Source organism: Tasmannia lanceolata, unplaced genomic scaffold, assembly GCF_043159265.1.
Source record: "Tasmannia lanceolata isolate RefF3 unplaced genomic scaffold, GAP_Taslan_0.1 ptg000026l, whole genome shotgun sequence".
NCBI classification, from domain to species: domain Eukaryota; kingdom Viridiplantae; phylum Streptophyta; class Magnoliopsida; order Canellales; family Winteraceae; genus Tasmannia; species Tasmannia lanceolata.
In genome coordinates, this window is record NW_027518703.1 from 5,454,791 (window position 1) to 5,472,397 (window position 17,607).

The following is a 17,607-nucleotide window of genomic DNA, read 5'->3' on the forward strand; positions in this document are numbered from 1 at the left end:
AACTTGGAATAGCCCTCGCCAATGGGACTACAATGCGTTGACCATTTTAATATAAGAAATTAGATCCCGCCAATGGGGGACATACGTTGGCCCTGTCGACAGCTATATGTGAATAAGAATCGGAACTAGTTCCAACATCGTTGACTGTTGGTGCAAAATAGCAGGTCATTAGAACCATGATATAACATGGTATTATATGATTAGGCCGATGACATAGAAGTGCTATAAGAACTTTATTCATTTGACATTTGCATATTTTTCTTTGAAACGTCAACTTATGTGAATCCTTGGAACGTACACCTTTGACCACCCATTCATTTGGATATGATCCCCTTGTCTTTTGTCCACAATTAGACCAATTGAAACTTGTTAACAACTTTGTATTTCTGATTGGTTACATTCTTCATTTATGATTTCCTTCTTTGAACTCTTTATGGCATGTGTGACCCAACTAAAATGATATGTTATTATGCACTGGGCTTTAGTTGACTATGGATTTAACATTGGGAAATGATATTTACGCCCCTTTTGATCACCAGGGACACCCAGTGCAAGTGTACGTTGCAATCAATCCCACCAAATTTTTCTGACATCAAGTACAATAGCCCCTCTTTTTGTTAGAGTAATTAGGTCAAGCAAGAGGTTGCTTGAAGCATTACACCCAAGGTATCTAATTTGGAATACCAAGTTTGTTGCCTCCAGCCCCTATATATATTAGATACACTAGGGTTTTAATAGGTTAGTAAGCTCTAGCCCAAATAGGCCCACTACACTGGTCCATTATCTTATTCGGCTTATATTAGAACATACATGGGTTATATTATATACCCAACAATCTCCTCCTATGTTCTACATATAGCACAATCCAATAGATAGATAGTGTAATGTTCAAAACAAAATATTGAATCATCCACATCACCATATGGTCTATATCATAAAAGATCTGTAATCCAACTGAAAACACGAATCATTTTATGACAAACCAAGAGTTTTAGATATACAACAAGCTAAACTCAACCAAAAAGTAGTTTCACATATAAGTGAACCCCACTGATCTTAGAGGAATTCATCCATGGGGTATGATTCTCATCGAGATCCAAAATAAAGTTCCACAAAAAGTGAACTCTATACATACTGAAATAAAAGCATAGTTTTTATGACTTTCGAAGATTTAAGTAAGTCATCTTCATCAAAGTTCAAATCAAGACAAGCTCCTCCTTTTTCGTCAATCCCTATGAATTACCAAATATGGATTTCATGAAAATAAATCCAATCATTTGTGTGTAAAACACTAAAGCATCTAGTTCTACCTGAAGAAGAACTTAGCACAATTTCATAATTCACGAAAGTATCTAGTTCTACCTGAAGAAGAACTTAGTACAATTTCAAAATGACTGAAAAAGTATCAATATCACTTTCACCATAAGCATCATTTTCAAGTTTCAATAAAGAACAAGACCTAAACAGCTTCTTTTGCAAATAACCATTCCTAGTTGTCAAGTTTCAATAAAGAACAAGACCAAATAGTTTCTTTTGTAAAGAACCATTTCATGTTTCTTTTTGGAATGTTACAGTCATCTTATCCGTATTTGAGTTAAGCTGTATCATCAAGTTTGGAATGTACAACCTTTCCCAAAAAAGGACATGTCATCAAATGTGGAATGACATACAACAACTGTAAACATCATTGAAACATATCAAGTGCCTATCTTGGCCAAAACAGAGGGAGATTTGAAAAATTCAAAATAACATGGATGTAGGTTAAGACATGTCTACAAGGTCTTTAACCCCATCTCCCCCACAATTTTGAATTTCGATCTTTGGTCAGTCCCTGTTGTGAGAGCTTCGGCCTATTATCCTTCAATTTCGTATCAATCAAAGTGATAATCCCCTGTTCTTGAGATAAATCAGCATATGGCCTGTTGCACCCTAAGATGTCTCCTCGTACCATTAAAGAGTGAGTTCTTCACAACCATTGTTGTAGCTTGATTATCACATAACACACATAAGGAACTAATCCTTAACCTACTAATGAACTAATCTTTAACCGGGTCAGTGGAATGCCATAACCATAATCAGATTCTTTATCCCTTAGCTTTCATCTATAGCTGAAATTAGGGCATAAAGTCCCAATTCGACTTCCACATAACAACAATAAATTGGCTGTCCTCTGATGCTGAGCCCCATGATACATCAGAATAAACGTCCACAATAAGTGGATGGACACCATAGTTCTGAGCATACTCTTGAGTATACAAAGGTATCTCATCAGCCTCATAAGGGCATTTCTATGCTCATGGCCAGGAGTGCTAGTCAAATGACTCAGCATGCCAACTATAAAGGCTATGTCTGGTCTAGTGCAACACATAACAAACATGATACTACCAATCAGTTTAGAATAATCTAACTGATCCACACACTGTCTCTGCCTTAGAGATCAGCTTCTCGATATAATCAAAATGGTGTCTCAATCGGTTTGCACTCACTGCATCCCTAAAAGGAAAGTAGTTTTTCATATAATGGGCTAGGCCAAGGGTGATTCCTTGCCTTTCAAAAACTTACTTTCATACCAAGAATGGTGTTAACAACACCCAGATCTTTTCATGTCGAATGCTTTACCCAAGGTTAGATTCACATTACTCATCACAGAGAGAGATTGGAAACAAGAATCAACATCTACATTCAAGCAAATAATCATGACCTTATTCGACACAAAAAAGGTAGTAAAGGCATTTATCCGAGTAATTTGTCAGAAACCCAAAGCTCTTTACTATGTTGTCAAATTTCTGATGTCATAATTTATGTGCTTATTAAGACCATAACAAACTTTGTATAATCACATACAAATATCTACTTACAGCCATAGTCTTAGCCCCTTTTGGCAAATCGACTAGTTGCCAAGTTATATTTTCTAACAGAGAGCTCATTTCATCATGAATGACTTATGCCCACAACATAGAGTCCCTAGATCTCATCACTTCCTGATAGGATGATGGATCATTCTCCAAAGGATAGGTCACAAAGTCCTCACCAAAATTATTGGGTACTCTACCATATATAAATAAAGTGCATATACCAAAATAATAGTAACTACTTTAACATCTTTTAAAGTTAGTTGTTTACCTGAAGAAAGGGCCAAGTTCGCAGTACCAGTGTGAGTGACCTCCATGTCTGTTCCACTAGCCACTATACCAGTCTCCTTTACTTTGATAACACCAGTGAAAAATTTCTTTGAGTTGTAAACATGACAAATGGCTTCTGTATCCGACCACCAATTTGAAGAAGTACTGGCCTTATTTTTTCCAAACATGGCAATGAAGCTTTTAGGCTCAGCCTTATCTACCAACATAATCGCTTCCTTATATGGTGTGTCCAAACGATTAACGTTTGACCATCTCAAAGGAATTGCAGTCTTGTCCATTTTAGTCTAATTTACCAAAATAAAATATGGAAAGAGTGCACCTGATTTGCGAAGCGCGATAACCAAATAAGAATAACGAAGTCGTGAACCAAATCCAAACTTGAATCCGAGATATCCAAGATGAAACCCAACAACTAGAGATTACCACCAAGGGAAAAACCCAAACCCAACCTATTGGGATTTACAGGGGGTGAACCAAGAACAAAGAACCAGCAAAGGCGAAACCCGAGGCGAGGGTTGTTCAGACTATCCAACTGTAGGCAAAACTAGTTGGCAAGAACTGGTCTAAAACCAATTGCAAATCCCAAAACAGATTGGTCTTTTGTATAACTCGCAATTTACAAAGCTGTTTTCTTGTAAATCTTGTCCAGATTTCTCGCCAGAAATAGCCCTGCGGCAAAAACACCAACTGCCGTGAGTAAACCACCAATATGAGCAACAACTGGTTGGAGGATATCTCCACAGTGCAGAGAAAGACAAAATTGGGGTTTTTTAGAGGAGGGAGTGGAAAGATAGCCACACGATTTTGAGGGAGGGAGAGATAACCACACGCCCAAATGATTTCCTATCTTGATTTGTGTCTTCTTCCTCATGAACCCAACAACTGGATCTTGAATCCAACAACTTCACTGGTTCGGTATGTGAAACCCAAGTTGGAAGAAACCTATAAAATTAGAAAGGTATCTATATTCCAAACAGGGAGAAAATCCTTCTTCAATGGGGATCGAACCAATCGAACGAGAGAGGCAGACCTCTTATCTGTTTCGTTTTGCCAACAACGAGAAACAAAGAAACCCACTGTAGACACCCCATTTTGACCGTGCCCTAAGCACTCCAATTTTGTGTAAAACCTCATCAAATGATTGAGTTAGGGTCCTAAATTTCACCCTAAGCTAGCTTAGAGTCCCAGCTAGCTCCCTGCAAAATTTCGTCGAATTTCGAGCGCGTTTGCCCAGCGAACAAGATGGGAGAATGTCCTTAGTGTAAACCAAAAGGGAGGTGGATTATCCTAGAAGGGGCTGTCCAAGGTAATAGAAGAGGTGCAAATTTGGTATTTTCCTATATAAAGCAGGTTTTTCGTTACAAAGGAAAAGATTTTTTCATTTTCATAGAAAAGCTTTTTTAGAGAGAAAATCTAAGAGAGAGAGATCCCCAATTTCGAACCTTCATGTTTACCTTCTTCTCTGGCCAATTCCTCAAATCTCCGATCGATCACCGGCTAGTCTCCGGCAAAGCTCCGGTCAGTGGCCGATCAAGGATAGATTCGGTTCTGAGAAGTTTGTAGCTTCAAGGATCTTCGTTTTATGAGCGAGATCCAGGGATTCTGATCAAGATCCTCATTTTCCGGCTTCCTTCTCCGGCAGATTTCTATTTTCTGGCGGATCTGAGTTCCGACGAACTTCGTCTTCCCCGAGCAGATCCAATCATCTTCTCCGGCGAGGAGCAAATTTTCCCGGCCTTTTCTCGTATAGATCCAAGATCTGCGCAGATAAAAAAGAAAAGGGAGAAGAAAGAATTCACAGAAAGATCCGGTTGAAACCCATTTTCTCCGGTCACCTTCTCCGGTGAGCTCATCGGAGCTCCGTCTGACGTATTTCTCCTCCGATCTTTCCTTCGATTCTCGGAGAGAGAGAGAGAGAGAGAGAGAGAGAGAGAGAGAGAGGAGGAGAGTAGAGAGAAAGAGGGTTTAATGTTCTTCTTCTCGGATTAGCCATTGCCGCCGATCATTTTCCTCCGGTAGCCGCACATCTTCTCCGGCAAGAACAAAAGCTCTGATCTGAGGCAAGGATTGCGAATTTCGGCAATTCCGCCATCACCGGCAAGTTTCTCTACGATCCGTTAATTTCGGTGCATCAAAGTCTATGATTAGAGTCTCTCGATCTTGAATCAAGAGTAGGAGGAGCAACAAGCAAAATCAATTCCATCCATGACTTGATTCCTCTTCTGGATATTGGAAGTTTGAATGTAAAATTCTGATAATTGCCTACTGGAGGGGATTGGGATGGCCTGTGTATATTGGAGCATGGTATTATCTACAGCAGAAACTTTGAAATAGAGATGGCCTAAACGACACTAAAGCACCGAAGGATCTTCAACATAGGATAGAAAGTGCACAGTTTCAGGTCATTAAGCAATTGGACCTGCTGAGGAGAGTGAAGCTAAGTAAGTCCATCGAAAAATCTTCATATTAAGGTAAGGTTCCATATTATCCTCATGTTTTTGTTTTTTAGTACAAGTGAGCCAATGTTCTAGGATAATTTCATTACTGTAATTTTCTTTTAGGCTAATTTAGTATTGTTTTTTTTATGGATCGTCCAATATGTTTTGGATTGGTGAATATATATGTAGAAATTTTGCATAGATAGGATACATCAGTAAGTTGGATTGGCAACTTGAAGTTTATGATTTTTCTTTTATGTATCTGATGGTATTATATTCATATTATTGTTTGAAAATTTTTATTTTTTGTATGGGTGCTAAGATCAAAGGCGTTACATCAGTTATGTTATATGGATGATTTTGTGCATTTGTTGGCAGTATATATATGTTTTGAGCCTTTGAGTGTGAGACCGTATGCATTTTCTCTTAATATTATAGTAATATACCTGTGAGGCTTGTATATAGAATCATTGGATTGTTAGATAACTGTTCCTATGATGAAGATATCTCAATACTTGTTTGGTTCTAGTTTGTATTGTGTGAGTATATAGGAATGCAAGTTGGGCTGTACTTTAGGTCATTATTAAAATCAAGGTGGTGATAATCGAATGACATGCAAATGACTTGGGTTATGTTTTTGACTTGAATAAAATTGTAGTTTAGGCCTGATCCAACTGATATTTTAATTCGGGTATCCTTGTAAAATCCTTATGGTGTATGGTTTACTTTTTTAGTGAAATAGCATATAAAGTGTTCAGTGTGTGCTAAATTTCAGTCATGACAAGCTGTGTATGCATTAATCTCACATGTGCATATTCAGGAAGAGAAATGATGATAGTGGCTGAAATTCATATGCTCTGTTTTCCTAGGATTCATTTTAGATAAATATGATTGGGTTAAAATGATAGTCTGTTTCCTCACACCCATGATTTGGCAGCCCTCATCTTATTGATAATGGCATCCCTCTTTATGTTGATATTTTCAGCCATCACACCCGTGATTTGGCAGCCCTCACCTTATTGATAATGGCAGCCCTCACTATTTTGATATTTGTAGTCATTACACCCATTTGAAATTGACAGCTCTCACTTTATTGATAATGCCAGCCCTTTCGGGGCTTTGTTTTTTTGATAAGTCATCTCATTGATAATGATAGCCCATTTATGGTCTTGTTTAGGTAGCCATCTCACACTATTTTGATATGTACAGCCTTCTTGCCCCTTTAGTGTTAACATCTAACACCATTTTGAAATGTACACATTCTTTTTATTAATATTTGATGATATTGTGGCCACATTTTCCTGGAAATAAGACACTTGAGGATCACCATCACTTTTCCTCCAATTCAAATAATCTCCCTGTTCTTCAATTTATAGTTTGTTCTATCTTCGTTTATAGAAATGCTGAGTGGTGAATTTGGTAGTCCAGGTTGTATAGTATTTAGGTGGAAAAATGGGAGGTATACTTAAAATATTCAAAGATTAGAAATTTGTTGAGTAGGTGAAATATAGTGAACTTCACATAATGTTGTAAGGTCAGCTATTATCTTTTATTTAATGCTAGTTGTGCTAATGTATTAAGATTTAGAGTGAAAATTTTTGAGTAATGAGTGCTAGACCGATGCTTTTCTTTAAGAGGTGCTTCACTAGTTTATTTTAGCCTTATTATGACATTAAAAGAAGTTTAATTATTGGGATGAATTATCTTTAGTAGCCTTCATTTTAATAATATGCTGATTCCTAATCGCCAAATTGGGTGTTTGAGCCACAGTGTGGTAAAAATTAAAAATGAAAATGAAGAGGATGACCTTTTGTTTCCATTAATGTCAAATATTAGAAAGTGAGCATAATGTAGTAGATGACTTTGAATCCTTTTACTCTTAGATATTAGGTCCTCCTCATTCATTGCAAGGGCGATGAAGGCGATAGCCCAAGCCCATTATTCTATACATAAACTGCTGCCCTTTGATCTTTTTCACTAGCATATAGCTGCTGTCTATTAATGGTTCATTACTTGCTACCTCTTATTTTGCATAAATTGCTGCCCATTGGTTGTTTCACTAGCACATAATTGCTGTCCACTGATTAGTTTACTACTTGCTGCCTTATTTTATTTAAATAAATTGTTTAATAGGAAGAAGGAGATCAGATGACTACTCTATTCGATATTATCGACATGAGTACTGTCTGATCTCAAGGCGGGATTAGAAATATTATTATGTGTATGTGATATCAGATGATTACTTTGGCATCATCTGATTTCATTGGAGTCCCCGTATTGGGGTTTGTGGTTGGTTTAGAAGTGTTTGATATTGTTTTTTTACTTTATTAGGCTATCCAGCGGCTGGTCTGGACTAATTAATGTTAGTTATCATTTTATGATTACAATTAAATTGTATATTCTTCTTTGCTTAGCACTTGATTTGTTTTTAGAGTGAAATTTGCAATTATCTGGCAACTTTTTCTTCTCTCTTTGATAGACTAACACAGTCTTATAGATTGCTGTTAATTTTCTTTAGATATTAGAATCCCCTTTTCTTGTAGGGCGATGAAGGCGCTAGCCCAAGCCCATCTCTAGGGGACTTGCTCAGTCCAAATAGCATTCTATTTTCTCAAAAGACTTGCCTAGTCTTTTAGATCCAAATCTTTGGAGACAGGCATTGTCTCATTAATGAATCAACCTGAGTTAACCTCTAGAAGACTATCTCTAGTCTCATAGGTCTTAAATCCTCTTTGTGCATCATTTGGTTTTGGGAGAACACCCTACTCGGCTTGGCTTCATACCCCTATCCTATATGGGTATCTGGTTGCACATTTGTTGCACCCTAGGGCTAGGTAGCTGTCCGGCCCGGCTGGGTGTTTTACCTAAACCAAATATGCACAAGGTCTCTTTTTCCTTGTTAGCATTTTTCTCTATCCTACCTATATGTCTAAGAGACTTGCCCAGTCTCATTCTATTAGCATCCTCCTCTTTGTGCATCATTTGGTTTTGGGAGAACACCCTACTCGGCTTGGCTTCATACCCCTATCCTATATGGGTATCTGGTTGCACATTTGTTGCACCCTAAGGCTAGGTAGCTGTCCGGCCCGGCTGGGTGTTTTACCTTTGCCAAATATGCACAAGGTCTCTTTTTCCTTGTTAGTATTTTCTCTATCCTACCTCTGTGTCTAAGAGACTTACCTAGTCTCATTTTCTTGCTAAACCTTCTCTCTGTGTATCATTTGGTTTTGGGAGAACACCCTACTCGGCTTGGCTTCATACCCCTATCCTATATGGGTATCTGGTTGCACATTTGTTGCACCCTAGGGCTAGGTAGCTGTCCGGCCCGGCTGGATGTTTTACCTTTGCTAAATATGCACAAGGTCTTTCCTTATTACTTGTGAGCTTTATCTTAGCTTGATAGTCTCACTAGCACCCTTCTTTATCTCATTTTCTTTTAGGAGACAGGCTTTGTCTCATTAGCACCTCCTTCTTAGAATCCTTTTTTTTCAGAGTCAGTCCTTTGCCTAGGAGTCTGTCCTTAGCTAGAGAGTCTATCTTTCTTTCAGGTTTCAGTCCTATCATCATAGGGGTTAGGATTTTATCCAACCTCTCATCAAATCTTGTGTTTTTCTATCCGCTCTTGTAAGGTATAGGATGCTGTCCAACCCTTGCAGAGTCGTGTTTCTGTTCTTTCTCCCGCAAAGCATAGGATGCTGTCCAACCTTTGCGGGATTTCAGGAGTCTGTCCTCCCCTTATGATGATAGGATTCAGTCCTCTTGCATCAAAAACTCAAAAAAATACTATAAAACAACCAAAATATCAAAAACATCTGAAAAGCTAAAAATCTCAAAAATCTTGAGTCATTTAGAAGTAGTTAGGAAAATCGTTTTCCGAACTACGTTGGCTTGATCCTCTTCCACGAGGTACGTAGTGCAGCTTGGGATCTTTATCCCAAGTCCAGCCAAACCTTTAAAAATAAACATTTCGAACCTTCAAAAATACAAAACTTCTTCAAAACCTTTTCAAAAAGATCTTCCTCTAGAGTTAGGAGTTTGTCCTAGATAAAGAGTTTTAGAGTTTTGAGTTTGTCTTTGATGTGTTGTGTGGTTTGTTTGTGTTTGTGTTAGAGTTAGGAGTTTGTCCTAGAGTTATAGGAGCGCCTCCGTCTAGTCAGTTGGCGATTCATATCGCCGACTGAGGTTTAAGTCTTGGATACGCTAGTGATCCCATTGTTTCCCTTAGGGCGTACAGCCTAGCTACACATAGATTATAGGAACCACCTGCATTAGCTTAGGGCTAACCTGCATTTAGTTAAGGCATATAAGGTGTCCTAAAATCTACAATCCATTGGAATTTAAATAATCACACAAGAAGTTTTAAGAACTAGTCCGGTCTTTTAGATCGAGTCTAGGATAGAGGTCTAGATGTCTTAGGCATCATAGCTTAGAATAGGTGCGAAGAACTACGTTGCCTTGATTCTCGTGGAGGCGGGGATACGTAGGCTTCTTTGGATGAACATCAGATCATCTAAAGACTCGGGCCTAGGTATAGATTAGAGTCTTAGGGTTGTATGGTATCGAGTCATTTTTCTATGTTTTGCAGTGTTTTCTTACTTTATTGCGCAGACCTTATACTTTTTTGGTGTGTCGTGCATGTGTTTGTTCATCAGAACTTAGACACCCATTAGGCATGTCACTTATAACCTAGTTTTTCTCAGGTGACACTTTTATTTCTTTTATGTGTGTTTATTATTCCTCCGAGACATGCATGATTAGATAGACGTCTTCTCGGAGATTTGTGTTCCCATTTCATATGATTCTCGTCCAAAACTCTTCAAAATTATTAAGTAAATGGCATAAGAGACCAGGTGTTTGCACTTGGGCGGATGAGGTGCTCTTTAGACCTTCCGAATTCGTAACCAGGCACGAACCCTCTTTTATATCTCTGGTTATCCGTTGCGACAGAGCATAGTATGGGATCCTTGGACCCTTTTTCCTTGGATGGCGACTCTTCTTTGTTTAAGGTACGCCTCGAATCTGGGCTAGTCCCCGAATCGAGAGGTATCTCCCTTTGTATCGCCACTCATGCTGTGAGAGGCACATTCTTTCGAGAGTTCCTTGGTAGAGCTCTCCATTCACGTGGATGATTCATAGAGACTGTGACTCGTGTGGGGGCACACGTCCTCCAACGCCGCGCCTCTCTCGGATCGGGGTCCACAGGCTGGCGACTCTGCTGGGGAATTCTTTCGAGATATTGCCTAACTCTGTTAAAATGCCATTTTTATTAATTTTGAAGAATTTTGAACTAAAGTCATTATCAATGGGAATTTAATCGATTAGAATCCAGGGGCACCAAATAGGTGTTTAAAACAAGGGATTCACACACTGCACAGAGACATACATCATTTTGTTCTTTATTTTCTTTTATTGATTTTATTATAATTGGCTCCACGGGATAGAAACAATGCGTGCCACATGGGATGTCATTACCCTATTGGTGCTGTTGTATCTATTTCCAAGCTATGCGCTCGTGCTGCACCCGTAAACACTCGGTGCACTTGTGTTTACAGCAGCCGATGAGCAATGAAGCATACTATGTATAGCACTCGGTGCACTTGTGTTATACATACTAAGTATGGATCATATGCATAGTACCTAATTGAGTCCGGAGCTCTACTTTCCTTTCACATATATTATGTACATGAGTATATTTGCTAACCTAGTAAAAACCCAATTAGGACTTGCTTGTACTAATATATGTATTTTATTCATATAGGAGCGAACATGTGTTGCTTACACATGTTGGAGCCTAGATTTAGGAGCCTTGTCCTGTGTATAGATTATTGTAACTCACCTTATGTGGTTACAATGCGGTCCTAGTACACTCACATGTCTGTCTTGAGTCAAGTATCTTGACTCTGTTTGGATATATTTAGAGCTGGTGCCCCTGGTTAGTATATATATATGTATATATATATATATATATATGTATATTTTGATTGTTAGATTAGGGTTCTCCTCTCTCCCTTTAGTTAGGGATCCTTATTCATTTCAGTAGGTTATCTCCACTTATTATCCAGTCTCAGATCTAGTCTTTGACTCTTATTTGTCCATTATCATCGTCATGATCTGTTATTCGATCTTTCGGCTATTGGATTAGACCCTGTGTCACATAGACTCAACTTTGGTCAAATTTTATCCAATTACTTTCTTTTCGTAACACTGTCATTTCGAGATGATTAGTATTCTTGTTCAGAGTGCTACATTACTGTTTCTTTTTACCCATATACCCTTCGTAGCACCGTTATGCTGTCAAATTTTACCTAGAACCTTTTGTGATAGAGTTAGATAACCATGAGCCTATCTTATCATTGCCTCATGAGTTTACTTTACCCTGACCTCCCTGTATAGCCGTTATGCTGCCGGATTTTATCCAAATCATTTTTGAGCATGACTGCTAGTCTTTAGAGTCAGTTTGCATTGTTTCGATTCCCATTTTCATGTATCAGTTAGCTTAAAATTTCACTCTTAATGGGAATCTCTGATTTGATCAATTGCGTTCACGTTCTTTCGTCAGTGACCCATACATGTCATTGTTGGTCATAATCTATTTTGTTATCTTTTTTTTTTGGAGGATAACCATTCTTGTGTTGTATCATAGATTCAATTTGTGCATATATTTGTTGTCTACCTGTTTCGTTTTGAGATCTGGCCGATGGCTTCTTTGTTATCCTCATGACCATGATCTATCATCTTGATCTCCTTGATCGTAAAGTTAATATTCATCGCAGATTTAGATCCAGCCTATGACCTACTTCTGTCATTCCATGACTGTGTTCTATCTTCTGATCTGTTGATCATTCTGATCATAGATGAAAAATCCATTGTCACCAATCGTATCCTTCCTATATAAATGATTGTCAAATTATTCTTATCATTTGCAAGGTCCTTCTTATTCCTTCGTAATCTCTATCTTATCTGAATGTCAGGTTCAATCATGTCGAATAATATGTTGAAGATTTGGATAAGTGAAGTCATCAGAACCCTTCCGCGTGAGCATGAGCGAAGCATGATCGATCGGTTCATAAGCACGTTCAATTACTTGAGCGTATCTGGTATAAATTGGAAATTTCTTCAGGCAGTTGCAAAGTTTTGGGATCCCATTCTTCATGTGTTTCGATTCGGTTCTTTTGAACTTTGCCCAATCTTTGAAGATTGGTGCGCCTTGCTAGAGATCACATCTGAAGGACTCTGGATTCAACCTGCAAACATAAGCTCTCCTAATTTCCTCTTTTGCGGGTTATTCAAAAATGATATCGTTGATGCCTTACCTTGCTTCAAAGGCACGCATGTAGAGGTCCATATCCTTATTGAAATTTTTTCTAAAAACATTGACCCTACTAACTCCCGTTTCCAAAGCTGTCGACGTAGTGCCTTAATCTTTGGAGTTTTTGCTCGCCATATCATTCGTGGCGACCCCCGTGTTGCCCCATTGGCTTTGTTGGGCATAGTAGACCAGATTAACAAAGGAAGAAATCCTATTCCTACTATGTTGGCAGAAACTATCTTAGGACTAGATCGTATTGATCCTTCAAAAGTCCAAAATAGTTTCTATGGGTGTGCTAAACTGCTTTATTTGTGGCTTTGTGAAAAGCTTACTATTCTTAAGCCACAAAATTCCATTAAGTATACCCTTAAGGATCATTCGTCATGGCAATCAATGGCCAACCAACCCCAATCCATTGACGAATGGCACCATTGGTTGCAGCATGTAGACCATGACAAACTTCACATGGTGAGTCATTCATGCCTTCAGGTCATTACTAGTACTTACCCATATTCCTTTGTATATCTTATGGGTTTGGAAAAATCAACCTTCTACGCACCCATGCGTTTGCTTTACCAGATTACGGGAAAGCCATATCCTCCCAGAATCGTAACTCCTCCTCTTTGCGAGAAACTTACTCCTGATCTCATCCAGTCTATTGTAACTGCCTGGAGAAACAAAGTCATCAGTCAGAGATTTGCTCTATCGTCTAAAATCGGGCGGAATGATTTTTCAGAAGAACCCGAGGGAAAGAGAGCCCGTATCGAAAGACCTTGAAGACCTTATCATATTTTTGTCGTATAGATTTCTTCAATTACCATTTGTTTATCTAATTGAAGTCAAAGACTGATGTTTTCATCAATTGTAATCCCAAATTTCTATCAATGAAAGTGTGTTTTCTGTTTCTCTTGTCATTATTTGATGAGAATAGTTTATCTCAATTATTAAATTTTTTTTAATCTAGTGTTTATATTTCCATATCAGGATTCTTGATTGAGCAGCCATTGCTCCTAAGAAAATCCTCGTTTCAAAATCAACCTGGTCCCGTCAGTCCGCTGATTCCAGGCTGAGTCGTTTTTCTTCCTCACCAATTTCTTTTACCTCCCCTGCATTACCTTTCTCCAATATCCAGGAAATCCCTTCGCCTGTCCAATTTCCTATTGCACAGATGGCTGACTCTGGAAACGCTATAGCTGAGATGAGTGAGATGATGAAGGCTATGCTTCAACAGATGAATAATATGAATGAAGAGATAGCCCGTCTGAAAAATGACAGAGAGTCTACTTCCAGAGAGCATGTAGCTCAGCACCCATCAGTTATACCTCCTCCCCCTCCTGCAATGGCCGGGCCTGCGGTCTTGAACGTCGAAGACGATCTTGATAATGAGCAGTATGAAGAAGAAAATCGTCATCCTAATCTGAATAGAGCCAATGAGGACAGAGCGATGGCAGACAGAATGGATAGGCTGGCCCAAGAGATGGAAAACATAAAATTTCAAGGCCCGAAAAAGTTGAACATGGCCGATTTTATGTTGTATCCGGGAGTCACATTGCCTCCTAGATTCAAAGTTCCGGACATGGATAAATACGATGGGACCGGGTGTCCTCGAAGCCATCTAATGTCAGTTCTTCCGCTTTTACAACAGCATGGTCTATCTCCGGAGCAAGTTGCTCTTTTATTTCCCAGATCTTTGGTCGGAGTGGCTAAAAAGTGGTTCTTGAGCTTAAAGTCAGAGGAGATCCGAACCCTAGAGAATATTGCAAATAGGTTCGTCGAGCAGTTCTCCATGGAGGAGGGAATCGACGTGACTAAGAGAGATTTGAAGGCTTTGAAACAGGGCCATAATGAAACCTTCACTTCCTTCATCCGTAGATGGAGAAGGAAAGCCGCCCAGATGACTCATCGTCTGTCAGATGAGGATCAAATCAAGATTGTGGTGAAAAATCTGTCACCACAATATTATCACCATATGGCTATTCAGTATTTCCTCGATTTCAATCATCTCATTAAGACTGGGACTCAGATAGAAGATGCATTGGCTAAAGGCTTGAAATCAAGAATTCCATCTGATGGCAGAGAAGGGAAGCGACCTGTGATGGCGCCGAAAGAGGTCCATAATGTCAATTATGTCAGGCCGCCCCCACCCAGAGTAGTTACTGAAGTAAGAAGGCCGACAATGGAGCAGAAGCCTCTTCGTCATTTCGATCCCCTTCCGTATTCTTTGTCCGTAGCTTTGAAGAAGCTATTGAAGGACAAGAAGATCAAGTTGCCTGACATTAAACCTCCTCCCAACCCGTTGCCAAGAACCTGGAGAGAAGATCAATTCTGTGATTACCACCGTAACACTGGCCATATCACTGACAGGTGTTTAGCTTTGAAACACCAAATTCAGAACATGATCGATAGGAAGGAACTGTCAATCCAGTTACCAAATGTAACTAGAAACCCCCTTCCTACGCATGCGATGCCGCCTCCATCCTCGGTCAATGTCATTTGCGCCGAGGAGTCTGTCATTGATCCGGCTTCCTTCATATGTGCTGTGGAATCCGAAGAACCCTATGTTTGGAAATTTGAAGAAGAAGATCAGTGTTCAGAATCTGAAAAACCCTATGTCTTATCCTGGAATGACCCTGATGTGGCTGGGCCATCAAACCAATCCTATATTCTCCAGTGCGAGGATGAAAAGAAAGAAAGCGAATCTCTGTATGTCTTAAGGGTGAGTGATGATGAGGAAGAAGAAATACAAACCCCATACATCCTTAAGATAGATGATGAAGATTTGTTGTTATTGAACGATCAGTGTGATGAACTCCGCCACGTCACACGGGGTGGACGAGTCTTCAAACCAGCTGAGCTTAGAGCTGAAAATCCCGCTGAAGTTGCAAGAGGGGTTGACAGTCAGAGGCAGAAACAAAGACTTGATGAAGAGGAAGATAACCTACTGAATCAGCTTAAGAAAACCCAAGCTAATGTTTCAATTTGGGGTTTACTGATGGCATCGCCGAAGCACAGACAGGGTGTACTTCGTGAATTGAACTCGTCCCAGGTATCAGTTGAGATCACTCCTGACGAGCTGGTCGGTTTGGTAGCCATGACCAAAGCTTCAAAAGCTTTATTTTTCTCAGATGAGGACTTGCCTTCAGAAGGAAAGGATCATACTCGTCCTCTCAAGATTACCCTGCTTTGCAATCAGAAGAAAGTATCAGAAGTACTGGTAGACAATGGGTCAGCTTTGAACGTGTGTCCCTTGAGCACTGCCACTACTCTGGGGTTTGGGCCTGAAGATTTTATTCCGTCTGAGCAGGGTATACTAGCATATGATGGTACCCGAAGGGATGTGATTGGAACGTTGGCTACTGAGATTGTCATTGGAGGAGAAACCTTTGACATTGAATTTCAGGTGTTAGATATCAAGACTTCCTTTTGTCTGTTGCTTGGTCGACCTTGGCTGCACAAGGTTGGAGTTATCCCTTCCACGCTTCATCAAAAATTAAAGTTCATTCGAAACAATCGGGTGATCACAGTCAAGGGAGATCCTGAGCCAGAAGTCGGACAAATATCTCAAGAGCTTGTTACTGAAAATACAAGAGATATCAGTCTGACAGGATTTTCAGTAGAAGTTTCGGCTATCACCATGAAAGAGGCTATGAGTGAAGAAATTATGTTTCTCTCTAGCACTAATACTCGGGTAGTCAAGATGATGCGCCGATTTGGGTATCTCCCAGGGGCAGGTTTGGGAAAGAATATGCAGGGTCCGACTGAGCGGCCCGAGTTGAAAACATCTGATGGGTTGTTTGGGTTGGGATATAAGCCGACTCGCAAGGAGGTGCAGGAAATGAGAGCCTACATGTTTAAATGGGCGGAATGTCGCCGCAAAGGTTTAGAGTTTCCAATGGGACCTTTCAGCAAAGTCATGAATGGTAGATTCCGAAAAGAGGGAGCTGATTGCCCTTATTATGGTTTCTCAGAGCCATGGTATGATGAGAATGGGACCAAGCTGCCGGGTCTTGAGATTTTCTTTGCGGATGAGCTGCCAGCAGAATTTTACAGTAAGCAGATTGCAGAGGCAGTAGTGACAGAGGAACCAGACTCAGACTGGGTTGAAAATTTTGAGCCAGAATTCCTAGATTCTTTGTTTCAAACTGAGGCACCAGTCATTGCTATGATTGGAAGAGACGCACCTTTTCTGAACCCAGAGGACTATATCACCCCAGCCGAGGGACCTCTGGATAACTGGACCTCACAGGTTATACCCCAAGTAGTCCTTCAGTATACTCCAGTCTCTTCAAAAGAGTCAGTTGTTTCAAAATTTGTGTCAGTTTCTGAGTCTGTCCCAGAGTCTGTCATTTCTAACTTTTCTTTTGATGCAGGTACTGTAGAGGTCGGGTCTACCTTTGGAGTGGATGACGAGTCTGTCCTTGATGGTGTCAAGTCCGAGTCTGAGGGCGTATTCATTGATTCTTTGGCTGTACATGTTTCTCATCGCGTCGATACTGATGTCGGCTTATTTTTTCATTCTGTTTCAAAGTCTGTAACGCCTGATGTGGGCAAGTCATCTGATGTAATCATTCATTCTGATGAAATAAAAGATTCTTTTGCTTACATTCCTGTACTTGTCTCTTCTACTGATCCTGCTTCTAAACCTGATCAAGTAACAAATAATGATAATCAAGACTCCCCCTCTAATGAGGTAGCCGACGAAACTCCCCTTGAAATC

The 17,607-nt window shown here is 39.7% G+C and overlaps 1 protein-coding gene across 1 annotated transcript; it reads left to right on the plus strand.

Annotated features, from left to right (window-relative positions):
• The first annotated feature begins 14,859 nt into the window (after positions 1–14,859).
• LOC143858450 (uncharacterized) lies at positions 14,860–17,269 on the plus strand. Its single transcript, XM_077369104.1, has 3 exons — positions 14,860–15,794; positions 15,903–16,461; positions 17,261–17,269. The coding sequence occupies exons 1-3, from the start codon at positions 14,860–14,862 to the stop codon at positions 17,267–17,269; spliced, it is 1,503 nt and encodes a 500-aa protein (XP_077225219.1).
• Positions 17,270–17,607: the final 338 nt, after the last annotated feature.

Excerpts from the sequence above, each read along its gene's own strand:
- LOC143858450 (XM_077369104.1), top strand. The coding sequence starts at position 14,860 with ATGGCTATTCAGTATTTCCTCGATTTCAATCATCTCATTAAGACTGGG. Across the intron at positions 15,795-15,902 it reads AGAGGGGTTGACAGTCAGAG|ACAGGGTGTACTTCGTGAAT; the intron begins GCAGAAACAAAG and ends GCCGAAGCACAG.